Source organism: Rhinolophus ferrumequinum, chromosome 22 (genome assembly GCF_004115265.2).
Source record: "Rhinolophus ferrumequinum isolate MPI-CBG mRhiFer1 chromosome 22, mRhiFer1_v1.p, whole genome shotgun sequence".
NCBI classification, from domain to species: domain Eukaryota; kingdom Metazoa; phylum Chordata; class Mammalia; order Chiroptera; family Rhinolophidae; genus Rhinolophus; species Rhinolophus ferrumequinum.
In genome coordinates, this window is record NC_046305.1 from 46,817,396 (window position 1) to 46,841,476 (window position 24,081).

At 50.9% G+C, this 24,081-nt stretch overlaps 1 protein-coding gene across 3 annotated transcripts in view; it reads right to left on the reverse strand.

The window, feature by feature from the left end:
• IGSF3 (immunoglobulin superfamily member 3) overlaps nt 1-23,165 on the reverse strand; it is an 89,160-nt gene extending 65,995 nt beyond the window's left edge. For 2 of the 3 annotated variants that reach the window (XM_033092966.1, XM_033092968.1), the window contains exons 1-2: nt 23,045-23,165; nt 21,709-22,382 (exon numbers count right to left, since the gene is read on the reverse strand). In XM_033092966.1, the coding sequence (XP_032948857.1) occupies nt 21,709-21,751 (43 nt within the window). In that variant the 5' untranslated portion in view covers nt 21,752-22,382; nt 23,045-23,165. Of the gene's footprint in view, nt 1-21,708; nt 22,383-22,798; nt 22,976-23,044 lie in introns of those variants that run through there. The other variant, XM_033092967.1, reaches the window with a different exon arrangement.
• Nucleotides 23,166-24,081: the final 916 nt, after the last annotated feature.

The following is a 24,081-nucleotide window of genomic DNA, read 5'->3' on the forward strand; positions in this document are numbered from 1 at the left end:
ATACTCCCAAGGTCAATGCTGAAGCGTTCCTTTTGTTCCATGTATTCGTCAACTCCTGGTATTGTTTGACTACTACATTTTCACCAATCTGATGGGGACAAAAATGTTACCTCCTTGTTACTCTGAAAATTAATTTTACGTGGGAAAATGAAATACAGAAAGGGGAGGGAAGTGAGTGTGGGTACAGAGAAAATGAGATGGCCCATGAGCTGGTAATTGTTGGAAATGGGTGATGGGTAAATGGGGATTCGTTATCTTAGTCTCTCGACTTTAGCATATATTTGAAATTTTCCACAATAAGGAAAAGCAGTAGCAGGATCCAGAGTTTAAAAAAAAAAAGAAAAAAAAAATGACCAGAGAAGAAGGGCACTGATCCCAGTAGAAGAAGCCTTCAGAAAGGGCAGGGCAGGAGGGCTGACAGTCAAGACGGGACAAAAAGACGCTGGGAGAAGGCCTTTCAAATTGTGTTAGGATTTAAGTGGGAAGAGTTAAGGCCATGAGTCATCAAGTCAGTATTTCTGATGACCCTTTACAACATGGCAGCGCTGAACAACATGTTATCAGGTTTTTAAAGTACCACTGAGATAATGATCACCATGAAAAATCACGCAAGTTTCTGTTTCATAAAATTTTACTCTGACATACAGAACATTTCATTTGTTTTTATACTCCCAGATTTGTTTTTTTAATATGTACAAGAATTTTCTATTGTAAAAAATACCAAAACATTTTAGTAAAAAAAAAAAAAAAAAAAAAAGGTCCTTAGGCTTTTTCTTTAAAATCTAGGACGACCTCAGGAAGGATAAGAGGTCATGCTGCATGCTTCTGGAATTGTGATCATAAAGAACATTAGAATTCTGGATGCCTCCAAGCAGCTACAGCAGGAAACACCTCGTACCCAAGGGGGACTTACGGGGCAGGGGTCCAGGCCCTGGAGCTGGTCAGGACTCCCAGGATGCGAACGACAAACCTCAAAGAAACAAACAGAGTGGGATTGAGGCCCGAGCAAAATTTGACCTAAGAGGCAGCTACAAACGCCTGTCACACCCGTAGGAAGAAGCAGATTTGCTCAGCTGGAGAAGAAAGAGAAGCCTCAACAAGAATGGAAGCCAACGCTTTAGAACTGGGGACTCCAGGGCTGCCAGCTGAAATGTCCTGACCCAGGCATGGCAGTGGCAGGCACAGAGCGTCTCTGGGCGCAGGCACCAGTGCAACAGCATTAATCACGGGTCCACATGGGCTTTGGGAGTTCCGGATGGCAGCTGTCAGCAGGGGGCCACCAGGGCCACCTGCCAGACAGCCCACAGCAAAAACTGCTTAGCGAAGTCATTATCAGGTTCCTCTGCATATTGCTGCTTGAAATGACCTCACCTGGGTGGAACCCACGTGTCCCACCCGTCTTCACTGGCAGTCTCCGCTCCCCCCACCTCTGCCCCTAAAGCAATTATTCATTAACCACAGGGATTTACCAAGTGGTAACAAAGAGGCTGCAAACCCTGCTGCCTGAACGTCTTGCTCCCCAAAGCACAGTGTGAACAGTGAAAGGTGTTGGGGTTGTGGCGCCCACCTCTCTGCGGAGCCTCATTTAACACACGCAATGTGAAAGCCACCTCTTAACTCATTTACAGAAAAGGAAACTGAGGCCGACCTGTCCGGGGTCACACAAAGCGCCTTAGAAAACCCAGGTCGCCGGCTTCCCAGGTCAGGGCTCACCCTTCCCACACCTACTCCCTGCTTCCACAGATCTGTCCTTCTCCATGTGGAATCCCAGCTAGTTTTCGATTCACGCCCCTGCATCTCTGAGAAATCCCATTTGGGACGTTCACGCTTCACGTGACCTTCAGGGGCCCCGATTCATTCTCCTGACAGTCCTTTTGTGTCCTGACTCCGGCCTCTTTTGTGCACTTCGTACTGTCAGTCCGTGGGAGCAAGCAGGAAGTTTCCACAGGCTGGGCAGGCTGGTGTTCTCAGCTGTCACTGCCCCAGGGCCAGCCTGTCCCAGGGACGTCCACGTCCACCCACCATGATCTTATCCCAGAGGACAGGGGGAGGAGGTGGTTTCCAGGCCCGAACACAGGGGGTTTTCCTATGCGTAGTGCAGCTGACCCGCCAACCCCCGTGACAGCTGCTCCTATTCTGCAGTGAGGAGGTGAGGTTCAGAAAGGACAGGTGATTCATCCAAGGCCATAAAATTAGTAAGAGTCAGGGAAAGGGCAGGAAGCCAGGCTTCCCATTCCCAGGGCAGGAGGCTTTTCAGCCCAGCAGGAAGGCTCCCTAGCAGGTCTCCGCCTTCCCCAAACCCAGGTGCTACAGGACAAAGGTCTGTCCTGACTCTGTGACATCAATCCCTTCAAAAGAAGGATCCGTGCTTCCTTTATCTGGACCCCTAGCAAAGAACACCTTTTCACCAGCCACCCCACTCAGGAAATGCCACCACGAAGAAAAAAGAAGACAGTAAAACCCAACATATGTTCTTCAAACTCCTCTCTAGTTCCCCCAGGACGCCGCACCAGGGCAAACTGTAATGTGAAAAGGCCCCTGTCCGGGCTGGGCTCTGCCACAACCACAGGGACCTAACAGGAAGGCAATGCAGGACACTACAATCATTAGGTATCTGTTACGGGGAACCAAGAGCAGGGAGGTCCAGACCTGAGATGTTCCAAAGAGCAGAGGTGGCCCCCCCATAGCTCTGCACACCAGCAACCTCCCAGCAAGCACAAGGAGGCGGAGGTCATGTCCCAGTGGCATCTGCACTAGGATTCCTTAGCAAGAGGGAGTCGCTAACTCCAGCTCTGGCCAGGAGCCAGCATCACAGGGGAAGTGAACAGCACAGCTGTGGAATGTTCCAGGGTCCACAGGCTGCTCGTGAGTCCTAGTTACGGCAGCAGGAATTCTGCAGGGAAGTCTTCACTATCTACTGAAGTGACGGCAGAGAGGAGAGCCAGTAAAGGAAGGCGTCTGGGTGGTGGCGGCCATCAGAGGCGATTGGCCCGCGGAACTAACGGGCCTCCCGGAGAGCACTTCTCCAGTATCAACGGGCTCTGAACGCTGGAACTTCTCTAGAAATCTCCTGTTAAAAGGGCAGACTCCAGACACACTAACGTGATTAGCAGCCGCTAACAACACCTCAGCAGCAAGTGACCGGAAAGGACCTAGAGTAGAAGTACCGGGTCCCTTCAGACACTGCTGGTGGGGAATGTGGGATGGCACAGTCACCTCAAAAAACAGTCTGGCAGTTTCGTATAAGGTGAAACATGTACTTGCTGTACGAGAGCAATCCCACTACTCCTGGTATTTACTCAAGAGACATGAAAACCCACGTCCACACAAAAACTTACATACAGAGTAGCAGCTGTATTCATAAATGCTCCAAACTAGAACTAACCCCAATGTCCATCAGCTGGGGAATGGATGAACAAAATGTGATACAATACAAAGGAAATGAACCAGCGATAAGCAACCACACGGATGGATCTCAGAAGCCCTGTGCTGAGGGAGAGCAGCCCGATTCCAAAGGCTTCGTGCTGTAGGATTCTCTGGACAGGGCCAGACCACAGAAACAGAAATCAGAGCCGTGAGGACTGGGCCTCGAGGCGGGGGAGGGAGCTTTCTGGAGTGATGAGAGTGTCCTCTATTTAATTGTAAGGGTGGTGTACATTTGTCGACCCTCACAGAATTACTCACTGACCATGGGTGAACTTTGTAGCCTATCAATTACACCGCAATATAGCCGATTAAAATGATACTGGGTTCACATGGCCTTCCTGTGCCTCGACTGCCCCATCTGTGCAGGGGGCTGCACGACAGTCCCCTGGCCGGACGCTGCACAGATGAAGTCAGAGAATGTGAGTGAGCAGAGAACCTGGCTCGACGTGGGGGTGCAATACACGGCAGCTTCTGCTCCCCCACCTCAGGGTCAATGAGAGACTCCACTAATCCATGAGCCTCCCAACCAGCCCGGGTCAGGGATGAGCCACAGGACCCAGCCCAGTACGGAACCACTGGGGAGAATGAGGGACAAAGATTGCAGCCTGGGGGGGGGGGGGGGGCGGAGCGGGTGTGGGGGAGGGAAGCCCATGGATGTGGCTGCTGGGGGAGCTTGGGGGGGCGCACACAGGGGGTGGTGAGGACCTGACCGCTGTGTGGCCTCCAGGCCGCTCCTTTCCTCCACCTTCAGGAGGAAGGGTCACGGAAGTGCCTTCCTCCGTAAGTGCATCATATCCCTGCACGGTGCCACTCGCTGAAACACAGCACTGAGCTGGAGCCGGACAAAACCTCCTTTATAAACACACTGTGATTTGTCGCCACTGCCGTTGGAACCCTTGGGCTCTGGGACAGGGAGCACAAGTTTCAGGAGTTCTCTGTCACTTCCCACAGGCTCCAGGACAGAGCCTTCCTTTGCCTGGCTCTGCTTAAATGCCACTGGCGTTGCCTTTGGGAGAAAGCTAGTGACTTCTAGGGGTTGGGGGTCAAAAAGAGGACGGACCCGAAAAACTTCTAAGAACTTGAACAGGCCTGGACGTGAACGGTGCCAGTGCTTCACGATGTCTCATTTTACTTCAAAAGTTCCTCTTAGCACGATGCACTCACCAGCCAAGACAGGGTTAGCTTTTGGCTCATCAACAGGGAAGGTGAGAATTTCCTCTAATCATGGGAGGGGAGTTGGAATGAAGCAGAAGGTGGCGGTGGAAAAGTATTCACCCGGAATGAAGACCGCCGGAGGCCGAATGAAGTGAGCTGTCAGGGGTGAAACTCCGAGAAGGTAGACAGAGAGCTAAGCTGGGACAACAAAGGACCCGAGGGGAACAAACTGTGGGTCCCTCAGAGCATGGGCCACTCCCCTGGCAGGAAAGCCCGGTCGCTGACCAGGGCACGCTTGCCTGTTAGATGCCAGTGTTTCAGGTGATACTCAGTCAGAAAACGCTGCTCGTACCCCAGACCCTCGCCCTGGGGTGCCATCCAGTGATAAATCACTCCCTTTCCCCAGGACACTAATTAGATCCTCTGCCATCCGGGACACTCACATGGCCAACGCAGGATCTTCCCGTGACACCCAGCACAGTACCTGAGATGACATCAGCACGGTTCCCCAAAAGTACTGGGGCAGAACGCAAGAAAAAGGAGATCCTACAGAAGAGGCGAGAGGAGAGCAGTCTGGACAGAAACAGGAGCAAGCGCTGATGGAGAAGACTAGAAGTAAAAATGGCTTACACGCTGGTGGGACAGGTAGAGGCAGAGGTGTGGCCGGTGGCAAAAAAGGTGAAGGTGAAAGGCAGGTGAGACCCAGGCAGCAATACCCCATCAGTGAGCTGAGGGACGCCCTCAGGGCTGCTGGCGAACACTCAGTGGCCACTATACACAGTCAATGCCCAGCTACAAAGGCCTCGCCAAGACTGAAACAAGAACTGCGAGCTGTCCCGAGGGAGGTGACAACGTGGTCCAAAGGCCATGCCTTTATGACTCAGCGGGTATGTACTGTGGCCAAATCCAATCTCCAAGTGGCCACACGTGTCTAATGCAACCTGTGGCTGGTCAGAATAGCACCCCAACCCTGGACAAACAATAACCACCACCATTTACTGAGCACTTAGCACACGCCAGCCGCGATGCAAAGCGCTCTCCGCAGACGGCCCATCTAATGCTCCCAGAAACCCAAGCGAGGAGCTCCTATTATGTCACAGACGAGGAAATGGGAGCTTAGAGCAGCTTGGCCCAAATCCTACTGCTGGCTCAGTAAGAAATGCTTAGTGAACATTAGTTGGGTGGGCAGATGGATGCATAACTGCAAGGACAGATGGACAAAGGAAAGGCCGGCCTGAGAGATGGCTCCAGTGTCATCCCCGTCTTGGGACTAGACTTAGACCTTCTAGGGCTAGCAGAGGAAGCAGGGAGAGCCGTGGGTAAGATCGGAGTGGCTGCCATGAACAGACCGGCATCAACAAACATTTAGGACACCCCTCTTTTGTTGGAAGTGGAAGAAAAGAAACACCACCATCCTAAGAGGCAAAGAAGCGGTCCCTCCCCGTCTTTACATTTTCAAATTCATAAAGAACAGCCCCCCGAGTGGCCCATGCGGGCTGCCTCCCAGGCCTGAAGGGGTTTCTTCTGGGTTGTTTATGGAGCCAAGTTTTCAGTGAGAGGAGAAACAGGACACACCAGGGCTCCCCGCTCCTCCCCAGAGCAGGAGAGGCGCCGCACAAAGGCCTTCCCTCGCGTCTAACTCTGCTCTGTTTAAAGCAAGAGCAGATTCAGATTCGGCATCTGCACTTTTCCTCGCTGCCTGACGAGAACCAGATGCCAAGGGCCTCCCAGCACTGCGTCGGGGCCTCTGCCCTTAGGAAAATAATGTGAGTCAGCCGGGCAAAAGAAACACAGCCCTGAAACAAAGAGACAGCCGGGTACTACAAACGCCAGGCTCCGCACTCCCGGGCCTTTAAGAAAAGGCGCATTCTCGATCTTTTGAGAGGAGGAAAGATGAAAAAGATGGGCTCGGCACCTCATTCTTAGTCTGGTCTGGAGGCCTGGAACTTTTTCCTGAAGCTCTCCTTTTCACCGGATGATAGAGAACCTCAAGCTGGTCACCGGTGAACACCAGCCACCAAACAGTCCCCTCTGCAAGCCCCCTGACGTTCTGGTGACTCATGGAGAATGCAGCCACCTCGCTGGCACAGCTCAAGAACAGGGATCCCCTTCCCTGGGTGGGAGGGGGCGAGCAGTGAACCCACCCTCCAAAAACACTGAGAGCCCCCAGAGATAGAACGAGTAGGCCAGCACGCTCTAGGCCGTTCATTGCAGACCTCTGAGCAAATCACGTCAGAAGAAGGTGGAAAACTGTAACCTGAAGACCACATATCACCTGGATCCTACACAAAGAGCAGTGAGCAGTGCCACCCCGTAGCTGCAGACCCAGCTTCCATGAGCATTCCCGGCTAAAGGTGGATCAATCCCAGTCTGAGGCTGGAAGGATGGCCCTCGCCCCTTGTGGCCACACCCCCGGCCCCGGCCCCAAGTTTACCGAAGCACAGGAAGAAGAGATGGAGGAATACTCACAGAGCCCTTAGCTGCCTGGCCAGGAGATGACACCTGTCACTTCCTCTCCCGTTTTATTGGGTAACACTAGTCACATGGCCCCAACCAACCTGCAGGGAGGCTGGGAAATCAGCAGTGTGTGCCTCTCTCATGAGGAGCTCTCGTCTCTGCCACATCATCTGAAGTCCTGACGTCTTGTTCCCAGGGATGACCCCATAGCTTCAGATGAATTACTTACACCTTCCATCATTACCTCAAAACCCCAATGGCAAAAACCAAACAGCACCTTCTTCAAATTAATTCCCTGTTCCAAATTTCCATTTGACGTCGTTTCCTAAGTCATCACGCTCGCACTCTTGGACTCATCTTCTAGCCTTCTTCCCCCTTCCTCATCACGCCATGCAGTGCTTTTTTTAACAGCTCTCTTATTCCTTAACAATTGTCCTTTGCTATCATCCCCCATTTCCTACTGCTTTCAACTCAAATCTCACCACCTGCAACCGAGTTATTCCAGGAGCTTAAACCGGTCCCTCAGCTTTTCCTTTCTTCCCTTCCAATCAACCTGGGCCACGGCTGCTTTATCCTCACTCCCAACGTCGGCTTTCTTAGTCGGCTTTCCTGCCCAAGGGCCCACAATACTTCCCCACTGCATAACTCAGAGGTCACCTTCTAAGCCCGCCATGTGCTGGGCTCTAGACTCTGCCTGTGGCATGAATCAGGGTATCACCTCACTGTTCTCCGTCAAGGCCATGTCTGCTCCTGTCCCCACAGGTCTGCTCCTGCCATCCGCTCCTCGACGGCCTTCGGTTCCTCCTACGCACTCCCTGATCCAACCTCAGCACCCAATCCAAATAACATCTCCTCTCTCCAGTCCTGCCCGCCGACGTCTTTACCTCTGTCCTGTCTGGTTTACCACAGGGCTGAGCACTGGCTCTACATAGTGTGACACTCTGACGACACTTTGAATTGTCCTGCTTTACGAGAATAAATCCTATTTCCAGCTCCTTTGAAGGAGTGTCTAATATAGTATGCCTTCCACTCTAAGTAGTAGAAGACACCCACTCAACTGGCGGAAACAGTGAGGACAGGAAGGGTGGAGGTCGGCCTGCTCAGTCCTCAGTGGCTCTGTCCTCCAGAATCCTGGTTCTTTCTATCTCTTCCCCTCTGATGGCCTCAACAGACTGGCTTTCTGAATGGTGACAAGATGGCCGCCTCGTTGCCAAGAATCTAGTAGAAGGAGGCGTCCCTTCTTCTGTGTTTCTTTTTAATAGAGATGACGTCTTTCCCAGAATCCCCTCTCCCCCAGCAGACTTCTCCTCATACCTCATTGATCAAAACTGTGTCACACGTCCATGTCTAAACTACAGGCCTCCATGACTGGCTTAGATCAATCAGCTTTTACCCTGGAGCTGGAAGCGGGGTCACCTTTCCTTGCATAGGTAGGGGAGGGCGAACACGGCATTCATACCAAATCAGGGCCCTGCCACCAAGAAGAGGAAAGACTGGCCATTGTGCAGGCAACTCACAGTGTCTGCCATCAGCAGGAACCAGTGTTGTATATTTGTGTTTTCCCTAACTTGCTACCCCCATGCTGTGCTGGCATACAAGCACGCTCAACAAATAGCTGCACAACTGAGCTGAACCGGAAATTACCCTGCGGGTGTGAGAAAATAGTGAGCATTATAATAGACTGGCACAAACAATTGAACATGTGTGTGCGGACACTGGACAAAGGGCCAGGAAATCCAGACAGATGCAAAAAAGTACTTAGCAGAGGAGGCTTGGGAAGCTACAGGCCAAGCCCGAGACTGGGCCCCACTCCCAGTTCCATAGACAGAGGGCAGGACCCGGGCCAGAGTGCTGGGCTTCTCCCAACAGGGCCCAGCTGGGCCTTCTCCTCAGTTCAACTCTTGCCTCCAATGGACCAGGGGTTTACATCCAGCCCAGACCCATCAGGCACAATGGAGGCTCCCAGCGAGGACTGTGGGTACCTAGCATGTCGCTGAGCACGTCATGGGTACACACCAATCTGCTGAAAATGAAAATCTGAACCCGTGAGGTCTGGGCTGTAAAAGCAATTGCTCCTTTCACTCGGGATTAAAGAGCTGGCCCCTTTAGCTGTGCTCAGAGGTCTCTCCTCCTCTTTCCTCTTTGGGCCACCCATCCTGCACCTAACTTTGCCTCCATCTTCCAGCACACTCCAGCACACGCCCCCGGATTCTCTTGGCTACTGACAGCCCTGCAGACCCAAACACACATGCGTCCACCTTGGCAGGGAAATGTACCAAGAACTGCACAGCAGACATACAGACCACAGGGCTCAAAGTCCCACTGACACCTTGTGTCTCCATCACAGGTCTGTCCACAAGTTTTAGCTATTTGAAGTTTTGGATTTCCTTTTCTAACACTGTGACTGGCACTTCCTGGGCTACAGAAGACCGTGTTAAACGCAGCCTACCTTTCAGAGCTCACTGATTACGACAGGTATTCCACAGTCGGTCCTACTGAGCCATTGCTAGGTTGAACTGTATGACAGTGCTGATAGGCCACTGGTTTTGACTGACAAACGTGGCAATGTTGTCCAATTCAACCTAGTATTTACTCTATGCCACGCAACAGGCTAAGGAGAGGCTTGGGATGCCAGGACCAACAACACAGACATAATCCTTGTCCCAGTGGAATTTAGAGTCTAGCGCATTCAGCCATTAATTAAAAAGTAATCTGAATTTTTTAAAAACAGTAATACAGAGTCGACCATCACTATTCTAATTCATTATACGTGCACTTATCTGGGCACCGCTTGCCTTCTTTGCTGGCCTATAAAGAATAATGGTTATGTCCCCTGTACATGACACACTTCCAGGCACATAGCAGAGCACATTAGATATTTGTTCAACTTATTAATTCCTGTCACGATAGACACACGCAGGTGCTGGCTGGGAAGCATCTGGCAGAGTGATCTAACTAATCTTGGGAGGTAAGGACCAGGGAGTTAGTTCCCTGACTCGGAATTTCTGCTATGGCTGATAGGGTTGAATTAGGCCTTCGCAAAACGGGTCTTTCTAGAAAATAAATGACAATCCGAAGAGCACCCGTCACCCAATGTAGTCTAGTAAACGACACATACGTAAGTCACATTCAAATGACAAGCAAAGCACTTGAACCTTTTAGACCCTGCAGCCCTGAGTTTGTTATTGACCCGCTATCATTGAACGAGAAACGTCTGTGAGCATCGCTGACCGGCGGGCCTCTTCCCTACTTGGCAGCATCTCCCCGAGAGCCAGCCCTGCACACACTGCGCAGACAACAACGAGGCTGGACAATATCGTCACGTGTGGTGGGCCTGTCACTGTCCTCTGTACCAGCAGCACACTGGTCACAGTCACGGAGTGTCTTGAACGCTCTTGACATGGCAAATGGTCAACGGGCCCTGTCCCCACACCAAGTGCCAACGAAAACCTGTCGCGGGCAAGGAGGACCCCGCCTCCCCCCCCCAACCCGGGTCCCTCCGAAGGATGCTATGGGGTCCACGCAGCCTCCTGGGCAGAACCTCCCAAATCTCCGGCCCGCGGGCAGGACAAGCAGGGGCCAGTGCAAGACGATGCTTCGAATGTCTTACAGGATTAGTTACTTAAAAGCATCCGCGTGACTTCCGTCACCCCAGGTCCTGATGACACAGTACAAGCCTCCGCGAGTAAAGCTGAAGCCCTATCCATTCGCAAAAAGGAAACCATGCAGAAGAAAACAAGAGTCAGGTTACTGGCGGGCACGGTCCCCGCTGCCGGACACGAGGGGCTGCTGAATAAATCATGAGGAGGAGGCACATACACTGATCACAAATACCACAAGCCTTGAGGCTCTCCTATTGATTTACTTCTCCCCAAAGCACAGACTGAATCTGGCCTCGTCCTCACATGACGCCTGGCTCTCCCCAAATTCCAAATATGGGAAATGGCAGCTCGTCTGCGGTGGGGTTACGAGCGGGAAGGCAAATGCTTGTCCTGTGTGATGTTGGAATTAAAACAAAGATGATGTATACCAGAGTCTCTTTCTCTTCCGGGAGGGGCACTTTCCAGCCCTCCTGCCCTTCTCCCCTCTCCCAGGCCAACACAGTCTTTTCCTCACCTCCAGAATAATTCTCCTTTCAAATAAGAGGGGCACGCATGAGCGCTGGAAAGAGTCTTCTAAAATAAATTCAAGTTAGTTCTCCATTGACATGCCCCCTTCTAGAAGCCCACTGCTCAGGGGGAGCTCCTCCCTCAGAATCAGAAGAGCTGGATTCACGATACAAGCGAGCATGAGACAGGAGGTATGGATGCCATTCGTCCCAGCCCGAGAGCTGCTGGACCAGCCAGCTCCAGGCCAGCCCCCGTTCTGACAGACAGAAGGAGGAAAAGCTGGGCAGGGTGCTTTGACCGTGCTTTGCTTTTTTGTAATGCAACACCAGAAGCCAGAATGCAAAACTGTTCACAAGCTATCTTTTGTACTGAAACATCAGAAGACATTCAGAAACTGTTCAGCAAATCACCTCTAAATGGTGTCATAAAGGGTTGTCTGTTTGGGGGTGAGCCTGGAAGGAATCTGTCTGCACAATCCCTCCTCTAATAAACTGACAGACGTGTCCATCTGTGAAAGCAGAACTCCCAACAGGCCACCCACCTCCAAACCAACAGAAAACCACAGCGGAACAGAACCAATGAGGAAAACCAGGAAGGCCTCGGGGAGAAGTGCAGCCTGTGGGGGGAGGGGGGGTGAATCCTGTGCAGAGGCTCCCGGGAGCCATTTCCACTGGGCACAGTCTACAACACGTAGACTAGGGACTCCACGGAGAAGCACTCGCGACATGCAGAAAAGTGCAGATCAATGTCTTCTTAGAGTTAACCCCAGGTCGGGTGTGGGGGGCGGGCTGGGGGGAGCACCTGGTAAGGTGCAGACCTGGAAGAGCCTGCCCCCTCCTGAGCTGACGTAGCAGCTTCTGGAAAACGGGCCCAATATTAGTGAGGGCCCTGCTCTCTCCCATGGCTTTCTGAGAGAAGTCACTCCACAGGGAATTAGGGAGGCTGAGTACAAAGTAGGAGAGACAATGAACCTTACCAGCACCACCCCCCAACATAAGGGTCCTTGGGAGAAAGCCCCAGGTGGATGCTTGTCTCCTATCTGATGGCAAGTGTGCAACTATTTTATTTCTCATTTGTTCTGGCTTCCTAGAGATTCAGGGCTAAGCATGAAATTCCCAATTCCCACAGACAGACAATATCCTCAGCAGTTAATAAGGACATTTCACACATCCAGGACTCAAGACGTTTATATCTGAGTATTTTCAAAAGAAAGAATTTGCCCTGGGGTGGGTGGGTGGGTGGGGGTACCCCAATCTCGCCCATCACTGGTATTCATCTCTCACTCCTAAAGGGCCCTTCATTAAGGCTGCCCGCAGTATTTGTAATTCATGGCAGCTAAAGAGGAGTTGAGAACAAAATAGGAAGAAAAGATGTTAAGTAATAATAAGAAGAAAGACTGACCTTAGGGATAGAAGAGAGTCTCCTAATGTCAGTGTTTTTAATTACTCTATTAAAGATTAAAAATACATCATCAGGTGACTACTTAAAATGTGCGTCATGATTTTTACCTTTTAATTCTCGGTCCGTGAGATAACAGAACAATGAGTGCTTGTGGCAGGCACTCAAATATTTGTTCAATGAACAGACGAAAAGACTTCTTAGGAAAGTATTGTAAGTAGATTCAAACAGAACAGTGAGGTCTCTGGATAGGTGGTAGCGGGTCAAATCGATATTTAAGCAGCATTGACTATGATATGTGAATCCAACCACCATCCCTCGAAAATAGCAACTACTTGAAAAACCAGGTCTAAAGGTGAACCATCTAAGAAACCTGTATTGGGTTTTAAAGAAAGTCATATCCATGAATCGGAGAAGTGACCCAACACTTTGAAATGATAATCTTTTTACAGCAATAGTTGCTTCTGCAGCGCTAGAGAAGAAAAAACTAGAGAAGAAAAGTTCTCTCTCCTTGGCTTAACGTCTGAAACGTCCGGCAACCAGCAACCTTGGAGGTGACTCCAGTCCAGTTTATTCTAAATGGAAGAATCACTTGGGAATTGAAAAGGCAGGAAAACTCTCATTTTTCCCTAGTCAACGAACAAACAAGAACACTTGATTGAACTAGACACAAAAGCCAGTATTTATGGTTGTCCTCTTAAGTTTTAGATAGGCTTCATTTTAATTCAACACAGTTTCAAAATGGTAACTAAAATAGTCGATGAAATGTGTGTGCTTAATTGGTTAAATTTATGTGTTTTGGGAGAAACTATTCAGAATAAACAAGTCGATTATTTTCATTAAATACATTAAAATTTAAGGGTAGTATTTTTATTAAGACTCTTGCTCTTGATAAAGTAAGACAAAATTATTCCATTACATAGCTATTGAATGAGACTCACTACTCCCCAATGATTTCACAAATTACACTTTCCACTAGCTATAAAATAACAAAATCAGTTCTGATACAGCCATAAAATGAAGCCTGAAAAACTAGTGAAGTCAATCACCCCTTTAAAATCAAGTTGTTGAACAATATGTTCTGTACAATTCCGTCTGCATCAGAAAAAAAAAAATCTGTATTTGTGTGAGTATATGCATAGAAATTAGAGAAAAAGTCTAGAAGACTATATATCAAACTATAAAGGATATATATCAGATTCTATGAGGGACATGGGGCAGACGGGAATTTTAGCATTTTACTTTCTGTCTGTACTGTTTGGATTTTTTACCACAGAACTATATTCACCTGTTACCTCTGGCTATACATTAAAATTTAAAAAAAAAAAAAGAAGAAGCAAACAAATAGAAGCTACCTTGTGAAATTGAAACCCATCTCTCACCACCTTATTTTCATATAAGTTTACCCTAAAGCACTTTATTTGCTGTTTTAAATTATGACTTAATTCAAATCAAATCTTCAGTGAAAAGTAAGGTTTCTCCATGCAGCTGTTATACCTCAGAGGTTGTGAAATTTCATTCTCTGGAAGTCTTTAAAAAAACAAAAAGGCGGTGGGGGGAGGGGCATGGATTGTACCTGGCCAGGACAGGTAGGTGTGGTTTAACCTGCAGCAAGGAACGCCAGGTCTCCTGTTCCTCTTCCTACTGAAAGTCTTTCCTTGCAACATCAGTCAAGGTCACCAGTGCGACCAATTCATGGGCAAACTCCACCTAGGTGACCCTTGGGGTCCTGATGCGGGCCATCTTAGAGATTCCAAAACACCTACCAAGGGCACCACCTCCCTTCTACTGCTAAGATACAGGGCTAAGGTACCTAACAGGTCAGGCTCTGTATGTCCTTTGGTCATCAGCCACCCAGGGCACCAGCCAAATTTTGCTTTAGGGCTAGTCTGTACCAAGTGTGCAGGATCATAGGTGGTTACATAGGAAAAACAGATTGCTCCTACTTAATAAATGCTGTCTGTCTGGGAGACAGAACATTTCGAATTTATGGGGCTCCTGGGGGCAGGGGAGATCATAAAAGGGATCCTTGAGAAAGAGGCCGGGAGCCCGCTTCATGACACGGCCCCGTCACCAAAATACTGCGGGCGGGATACAGCGCCCAGCTGAGGGCACAGCCAGTGTTCTCAGAAGTCACGAGCAAAAAGGAGGAGAGCGGACGGCACTCCGGAGTATGGGGAAAGGGGTGTTCCAAACAAAAACAGAATTACATGCACAAAGATAATGCCAGCTGGAGACAATCCTGAACACACTCTACATCAAATAATCAAAATGGGAACGAACACACAACTGGCACCGGATTCCTCTCCAAAAGTTGAGAAGAGGACACCAATTTTTTTGAGTTCCCAGGTTTGTGAGAATGTCTTTGCCCTGGTTATTTTATTTTATTTATTTTTTTTGGCAGATGCACAAAAGCTCTTCCTTTGGTACAGGAACAGGTCCCCTTTACTTTCACTCTGGACCTGCCAATTCCAGGAACGCCTCTCGTCTTCCCTGGCCACTTCTCCCAGGGGTGCTCTAGGATACCCACCTACGGCTCTCTGGCATCTTCCATCTGTCTCTGGCCCAAATACTCAGACCTCATGCCACCCGACTACACCCATTCTTACCAAGCAGCACCTTTAGCACCCTGGCCCACTGACACTGGGCTTCTCCATCCTTCAGAAGCCTTCTCCAAGCAGTCCAACGTGTCTGCTGCCCCGCAATGCTGCCAGGACCCCTCACTCTTCTATTACTTAAGAAAGGCCTAACGTTCCAGCTCTTCCATAAAGCCTTTCCAGACTGGCCACTCCAGCCTCATCCCTCCCCTGGCAGAGAATTCCCTCACTCCCCACGCTGAGCTCAAAACGGGGCAAACACACTTGCGCCCCCTCTCCTTCTGCAATAGCTGCCCATCCCCAGACAGTATAGCTCATCAACGTCTTCCTGGCCACGTGCAAAGGGATTTATCATTTGCTTGACCTCTGACCTCAGGCTCCTAGAGGGCCTGAGACAGGGTAGGGTTCAGCAAAGCCTGGGTCACCTGGATGGCGAGGAAATGGGATAGTCGGGTGACTTTCACGAGAGGGTTAAAACAGGGCTAGAGAGAAACTTTGTTTCAACCCTCATTATTACAAAGCCTATTATAAAGCTTTTTAAAATACATCTGACCACTTCCCAGACTGGGTAGAGTTCATATAATTTAATCTTTGATTTAGGATCTTGCAGTGCCCCGAGGCTCATCATTCTCCTCTGCTACTATAATTATACATGCGGAAGACGTACAGACCGGGCTCCGGTGGCCTAGAAGCTAATTTCTAGAATAAATCCTTGCTACCACATCTTGTGACTTCTGCCTTTCTGCAAGTGGAGTTCAAAAATCAAAACAAAATTCCACTTAATTGAGGATTCCAGTTAAGGGAGGTCCAGACTGCTACGTCTTTGTGAAGCGCCTGCCACGGTGGCCCACAATTAGTCACTCAATAAAGGGTCCTTGATGAGGGAATTTGGCAACATGTGATTTTTGTACAACTATAAGTTTGATTCTGATGCAACCACTCATTTCTTTGAAAATCAGGGGGCATTCACACACAGGTTTCCTTAATTTCCTTAAAGTGAAAAAACCCAACCGTTGACGAGGCATCGCTGTGCTCACTTTGGAGCAGCAAAGGAACAGACAGGCCACCGTGATGAATGAGCAACACCCAAAGGAACCTAAAATTATGAATCAAGGAACTGTGACTCAGGATGCAGAAGGCCGGGGACCCTGGGAGGCCAGCAACTGCAGCCACCTCCTCCAGTTCCCAGGCCTGGGCTCCGCGGAAGTGGTCTGCCTGGGCTCTAGGGACCCAGTTCCAGGCCAAGTTCCAAGCTCAACCCAGCCTCAGCCAATCTCTGTGCCCACACCCTCCCACATGAACTGGTCCCTGAAACCACGGACAGTCATCCCTCCCATCTCTAAAGGGCCACGTCACCACCAGTATGATTGCCGGCTGCTCTGCATTGTCACGTCTCTGCTGAATATAGAATGCCCTCCCCATGCCAACCCTGCCATTTCTGAAAGCCCAGCCTCTCCCACAACCACCACCGACACTGAACTCTGAGTTGCACAGGAGGCGATGGACAGAATTCAGGAGGTATGTGAACTTGAACGGGGGAGGAAAAAACGACATCTCTCTCTTCACTAACCTCTCAGTGGAAGGTAACAGTTCCTTCCGTTAGGACTGGAGGCAACCATCACGGCAAATTCTCCAGGACCTGTGATTTGGTCACAACAGATAACATCGTACACATATTCACTTCATATCACAGTTGATGCAGAGACCTCAAAATTACATTTTCACTCTTCCCTCTGCCAAAACTAGAATGGTTAGACCTGCTGTTAGATCTCATTATTGAATGAGTTATTAAAGAAACATACTGCTGTATCATAAATTTATTTCCTGTTTTGATAGCTTATATTTCAATATAATTGATTTGCTTGGTTAGCCTCTGTATTTTTATTTATGCATTTTAAAATGTTATCCCTAGACGGGGTCCACATATGCTTCACTAGACTTGCCAGAAGGATTCTAAACGACACAGAAAAGGTTACGAACCCATTTGGTTAAGTAAAGGCGTAAGCACTATAGCCAGACAAACTTGGATTCCAATATCCAGGCTCTGCCAATTTCTAGTTCTTTGCCTTTGAACAAAATTATTTAAACTCTCTGAGCCTTGAATTGATCGAGGGAGCCAATACAGAAACAACACCTGCCTCGTGAAACCATCCATTCATCAAAAAATTAACTGACCACCTACTTACTTTGTGCCAGGTAAAAGGCTACAGTAATGAACGTGACAGAGGTGGTCCTTCAGCACATTACACAGAAGGGCATGCTATATAAAGTGTTTAGCAGTGACAGGCATATAAGCGTGCTATAAACACTATAGTACTACTGCTAAAACCACATTTAGTGTTTAATCATATGCTGATTTGTGTTGGCTCCCATGTGCAACTGTTGGTTCACCTGATTTATGCCCTCCCAACAAGACTTCTTAGAGTTCAGGGTCTGGGCCTCATACTCAAGAGTGGGCAGGTTGTTAGATGCAAGAACACAGGATTTGGAACCAAACGGTCTTAGCTTCAAAACCCTGCCCCGCCACCTGCTAGCGCTGAGACTATGCCAGAGGCCAGGAGCTGTCCCCCGCCAACATCCATTCTCTCCTTCATCTATAGTAATAGAACCCTTCAATTTTAGCTGGGCACATGGACACTGAGAATTAACGATAATATTTCCCAGCCTCCTTTGCAGCAAAGTTTGGGCATGTGATCAAGTTCTAGCCAATGGGGATGTAGGCAGAAGTGATGTGTGCAATTTTTCCAGCAAGTGTCCTTAAATTAAGAGGGCCTGTCCTTCACCAACTCTTTCCTTAGCACAGCCATCTTGGACCATGTGATGACCTTGGGAATGGAGACATGCACCTGGAACACGACAGAGGGGGGCTTGGGTCCCTACCATGGCGGAGCACCACGTCCAGCTGGTACAGTACTCTGCCTCACGTGAGTTCCTTAACCTCCCTCGACCACCACACCCCTACCTAGAAAAAGGTGATAATACGATGGATTTATGCGGCAAGGTTGTTTTGAGGACTTAATGAGATAGGACTTGCTTCAGAATAAGGACTAGAGTTCGGAAAGGAGGCCTTGCTACTGTTCTTCTTCTCTTGCTGCAATGAAAAATGTTGGCCATTGAGACTCTTAACACCATTCCAGATGCCCAGAGGTGGCTCAATGATTCCCACGGTTGAAAGGCATCTGGCCACGCTAGTCCTCCAGACAAGAATTCCCTGCTCTGGCACCCCTGTCTAATGGCCCCCAGGAAAGGGAAGCACACTACCTTTGGGACAACTGTTGGGCCAGGGCTGTTTGTTCACCCATCAATCAGGGTCTTCATCCTGTTCCTTCAGAACCCTTCCCCCAACAGGCTGCCACGACCTCACTTCTCTCCTCTCTCTCTTCCGTCTCTGCCTTTGATCACCACACTCCTGCCTCTGCGCTCACTCCCACCAGAACGGCAAAGTTCCTTTCTATCTCCTTGGAAGTACCTTCTGGCCTCTCCCCCAAGAAGCCTTCCCTAACTAACAGGGAAGGGAGTGATGGCTTCCCAAGTCCCATCCTATTCAAACAGGAGGCTTCTCAAACTCTACAGATGCAATTCTCTCCCACTGGCGAAGAACACAAATGATCATCAGCCACCCGTTCTCCTGCACCGATCCAGAGATGTCTCAATCCTCTCCATTTTTCATCGCTAACACTTTTAAAGCTATTTCATCTTGTTTGCAGCATCAGCACTGATCTGGGAGGCATAACTCTTCGTGGCAAATGCAAAATTGAAATTTGCTTTATGTGCCTAAAGCTTATATTCATCTTTCCTGATGATTCCCTTCCTGTTCCTGCATACACAAATCCTACGGTCTCTCCCACACTGTTTCCATCTTTCTGTGTCACTGTCACTCACACAGGCAGCTCCCGGGCACAGCCACACCCACCTGTCCTGTCCACATGCCCTCTTTTTCCTCTCTCTCTCTCATCGTCTGCCCCTCAGGCTCCACCCATTCTCAGTAGTGGAGACTTTCCTGCCCTCATGGCTCCACCAGGCCCAGGCTTAAGACGGCGTTAGAACTGGAACAAGGGTGGCAGTGGCAGTCCATGGTTCCCCCGTTGGGTGGGGGACCCAGAGCGGCAACAGGAAGAAACAAGACATAGTGGTCAAGAGGGCAAGAATCAGTACCCAGACAGGCAGAAGAGGAAGAACGTGATCCCAGACGTGGCAAAGGAAGGGAGTAAAAGGCACAGGCCTGACACTGTCGACGGAGCCCCCAGTATCTCAGGGGTTTACCCTGTATACTCCACCCCCACATGCTGTCGCGGGGCTTTCTAATACAGACTTCTGGAGCCACTTCTGGAGCCTGGCAGCCCTGGCTCAGTCTCACTTTGCGGAGCACTTACCCTCCTTTTTACAAACAAAATTTGACTCCAGGTGTGTGACCCACATGGGCGTCCAACCTTGGGATTGTTTACTGTTTTAAATTCACATTACACATTAATGTGCGTTACACAGTAAGAATGCAGACCCTCCGCCCCCAGACTGCAAGCAGGAAGTAAGACCCCAACCTGGGTGTCGTTCCCTCCCCATATGCCTTTGCCTTTCAAGGTTAACATAGTCCTGGCAAGGTCCCCTCCCCACCACGGTGAGAGTCATCGAGGGATGAGAAAAAAAGGGATTTCACCAGCGAGGCTCAAAAGACCCGACAGAGATGAACATGCAGGTCCATAGTTCCTTCCCCTCTCACCACGTCTGGTCTTCTGCCACCATTCCCCTTCCCTGCCACCTTGAAGCTCATTTTCCTCCATGGTGCCTATTTTGTACATGAGGCTGTTTGTGAAGGGAAGAGAAACAGTGGCCAGTGCCAGGGCCCAGGCTCCACTCCGAAGTGGCCCAGCAAAGGGACCAGCAGGCAGCCTTACATGTTTTAAGCAGCCAGGAGAAACAAAAGGCACAAATGTCACACTTCCTTGTTTTCCCATTGGTAGCTCCTTCTGCCCTGGGCCCCACCCTGCCACTCAGTCCTCTTTCCCCACCTTAGCCACACAAGCACCCCACCCCCAAACCTCCAGGAGGGCTCTCCTCGTTTGTCCTTTGAATTCGCATAACTCGCTAATTAATGATTTCAACCCAGACACTAAGTAAATGACAAATACAGTATAACAAATACCAACACAACATTTACGATGGGCGAGTACAGAGCTACCAGCGGGAGCATACAGGAAACACGGTATCCTGACGCACACTTGAGCAGAAGACTGACTAACCTGCCAGACCCTGTGTCCTTGTGTGCTGGAGCAGGGAGGGCTGCCACTATGACCTCATGCTGGTCCCTTAACTTGGCTCTACACTGGAATCTCCTAGGAGAGCTGCAAGACTGGTGCCCGGGTCACCCTCCCAGAGAACCCGCTTTCATTGGTCTGGGGTTGCTGGCTGTACTTGGAAAAGCTCCCCCCGTGATTTCAACATGCACCCAAGTTTGAGCACCCCTGACGGAAAACATTTATTGTACGTCCAGACATTTTTCAAAGCAGTCAAGATGTTTAGAACACCTTATAGGCTGTCACTGTCAAGATAACCCTTGGAGGTTATCGTCCCATTTTACTGAGTTTCAGGTGTCACTCCCCGCGAGGCTGAGGTTGGAACTCAGGCTCTCTACCTCCACCCACATGTGAACACTTGCAAGAGTGCAGACAATGAATGAAGTCAATCTCCACTGCCAGCAGGTCATGAATAAATTCCATAAGCGCAGGACACCTAGATTTGGAGATGCAAACTCCATAGGCAGCAGTGATGACCTCTTCTGAATGCAGGGGACCCCGCCATAGAGAGGACATGGGGTGTGCTCACGTGTGAGGTCTGAGGCAATGGAGAGAGGCGGACAGAGCCTGGCCAGAGAGCTTCTCCTACACCCAAGATACCACATCAGATGCTGCTCAGTGGCATGGAAAATACTGTTGAACTTGAGAATGGGTGAGTGCTGGGCAAAGGGGGCCTCTTCATTGAAGAGAGAAGCCTTCAGAGAGGTCTCCCTTTTTCCCCAAACAATGATCCGAGCTCCTTTGGTGAGGGGACGTAGCTCCAGTACCATCAAACATTGTTTGTCTCCAAACTACTTAGGTAAGGCAAAGCATCCTTTCCACCCTTTTTCCAACCACGCCCACCTCCCGTCAAGATAAAGCACCATCATCATCAAACGAACTTTCTGACAGAGTGGTGGACAATGTTACCAGGTAGGATTTGGAATGAATGCGGACCAAGCACCATGTTTATAATACTGCAAGAAACCACCCCACGGTCCACAGGGGGCCCCCAAACCACCAACATGCTGATGGGGGACCCCACCACTGCAAGGCCGAGGCAGACCTTCAAGGACAGTAAATGTTCTTTCTTAAAGACAACACACAATGTCCCACCCGTTCCTCCTGGGTCAGAAACGGGCCTCTTGGTACCCTCTTCCCACCTGTGTCACACACCGGCTGCCTCCTGGTGTCCCGCAAAGCCGAGAGTTGATGGGAAAGAACCGCAAGGAATTACAGGAAGCAACAGCAGGTTAAACTTTCCCATCGATCGCACTGATAAGCAGTGCCACTTACCCAGCACAGCCAGACAGCTCAGCACCTGGAGAAAGCACTTCATGTCGGCAGCGGAGAGAAGACACAACACAGGGCGCTTCCTCTTCCCTCGGCACTTAATCTCTCATTGCTGGCAATCCACTTAGACCTCCAGGGGACAGTCTTGGAAACAGAATTTAACTCAGAAAATAAGAATAGGTTAAAGAGAGGAGACCAGCAGGAGGGAGTCCGGGCTGGGTGGTGGGTGGCATGTGGTTAAACCCCCCTAAGCAAAGGAAGGGTCCAGAACAATTCTGCAGATAATCTAGGCTTCTGCCACATCTTGTGCCTGGTGGTTACCACTGGAACTGTAGACTGCGGTGGATTAATCCTCGAGGCAAAGCGGGAGAAAGTCTGAGAAAAATCCCTTCATCCACTGATTATACAGAAATGTCCTTGGTTTCCCGGTAAAGGTGTCTGCAATCTCCCTCATTCGGATTCCCCAAAGGGAACGGGGCAGGTTTTGTCAAAACCTTCTGACAGATCTGCCAAATCTCCCTGGCCGGCCTCCACTGTGTGGGTTTCCTCATCAAAAAGTCCGGCTCCCATCGTGGTGGTAGGTCACGGAGCTGCCACCTGCCCCAGACCTGCCCAGGACACACGAAGCAAGTTGGCGTTCGGCAGCCGTGGAGCGGTCCCACCGTACCCGCAGATTTCTAAAACAAACACAACAGGGATTTATCAAAGGCCAACACGACCGCCGCAAAAGCGAGAGGGGCTGAGCGGGTCCACACATCTGGCTCCCGGTCCCGGACCGTGACAGTCACCCTTTGCATTCTGACCTTGGGCAAGTCGCTACGTTTGCCTCCGCCTCAGTTTCCCCGCCCAGAGCAGAGCCATTGGAGGAAGCCCGACTGTCTGTACCACACTTTCGCCAAACGCTTCACTCCTGGGAATTCCTTTCGCCTCCCACCGATCCCGGCGCCGCGGGCAGACCGCCCGTCCGCGGGGGCCAATCGGGAAGGGGGCCCCGAGGTGGGGCCGTCACTCCCGGTTGCACCCCCGACCCCCGCCCCAGCCGGAGGAGCTCGGCGCGCGCCCCGCGTCCCAGGTGGCCCCGCTATTGTTTTACCTTCCCGGGTGTTTATTTTTCGCTGAGTATAAAGAAAAGAGACGGAGGGAGAAGGGATCCGGGGCTCTGCTTTCCGCTGCCGGGGCGCGCTCGCCCTGCGCCCAACCGGCCAGGGGAGGGTCTCGGGCCCGACCCCCGAGCCCAACCGGCGCCGGGCCCGTCGCCGCCCTCCTCGCACCGCCCTCCGGCTCCGCTCCCCTCGCTGCCGCCCCTCCCCGCGCCTCCCGCGCTCCCCGCGAGTCTGACCTCACAACCGCCGGCTCCCTCCGTGCGTCGGTCCGTGGGTCTGTCCGTCCGCCCGGGCGCACGCCTCTGGGGACGCACCGCCTCCTCCCTGTCCTCCCGCTCCCGCTACGGCACCAGCAGCGGCGCTCGGCCCCTCCCGAGTCCCCGCCCCCTCCAGTCCCGGCCGCGGCACCGGGGCTGGCCGAGCGCCGGGCGAGGGCGGCGGCCTGCGAGAGAGGCGCCGCCCCCGGGCCCACCCCTCCCAGCCGCTCCCGGAGACGCGCGGCCGGGCTGCGGGCCTGGCCCGAACCCGGCGGGGTGCTGGCGGGGCACTCCGGTGCCGCACCTGCCGGTGGCGAGGGCCACCCGAGGACGCGGACACAGCTGGCCTGCGGACCGGCAGCCCCGAAAGTTAATCAGGGGTTCACATGCAGACTGCCCCCGGGCCGCCGGCTAGATGCATAGGCCCTTCCCAAAGCCCGGCGAGGGACCCACGGGCCTCGTGAAGGGTGACACAGGAGCGAGTCCTCTCTGTGAAACAAAGCCCTTTGCAGGAGACTTGAATCTGCTCACATAGTGGAACCCCAAGTTGCGCTTCACTCTAGGACCGAATTTCCTAGAAGCTGAGACCGCAGTGGACTCTGGAAACAGCCTGGATTCCTCCACTTCCTCAAGGCTGGCCTTGGCTGAGTGCTCCCTGTGCCTCAGTTTCTCCATCTGTTATGTGGAGAAATAGCCTGTACTTAACAGGGTTATGTGCGATGTCCATGACACATTTGTAAAACACTTAGAATGGCGCCTGCCACATCTTAAGTACTCGGTAAATGTAAGCTATAATTATTTTATGAGGAGCCGTCCCATCCAAGCAAGTGCTTTTTCACTCACTCAATACTTAAAATACAGCACACACGTACTGGGTTGGCATAGTCACGAAGGGACCGAGGTAGCGTAGGACAGTCCTGCCCTCCTGGCGCTTGCAGTCTAGTGGGGAGACAGTAAAATAGGTGTGGCACGAAAAGAGCAGTGTGGAGGAGGCATGTGCAAGACGGGGGGCCCTG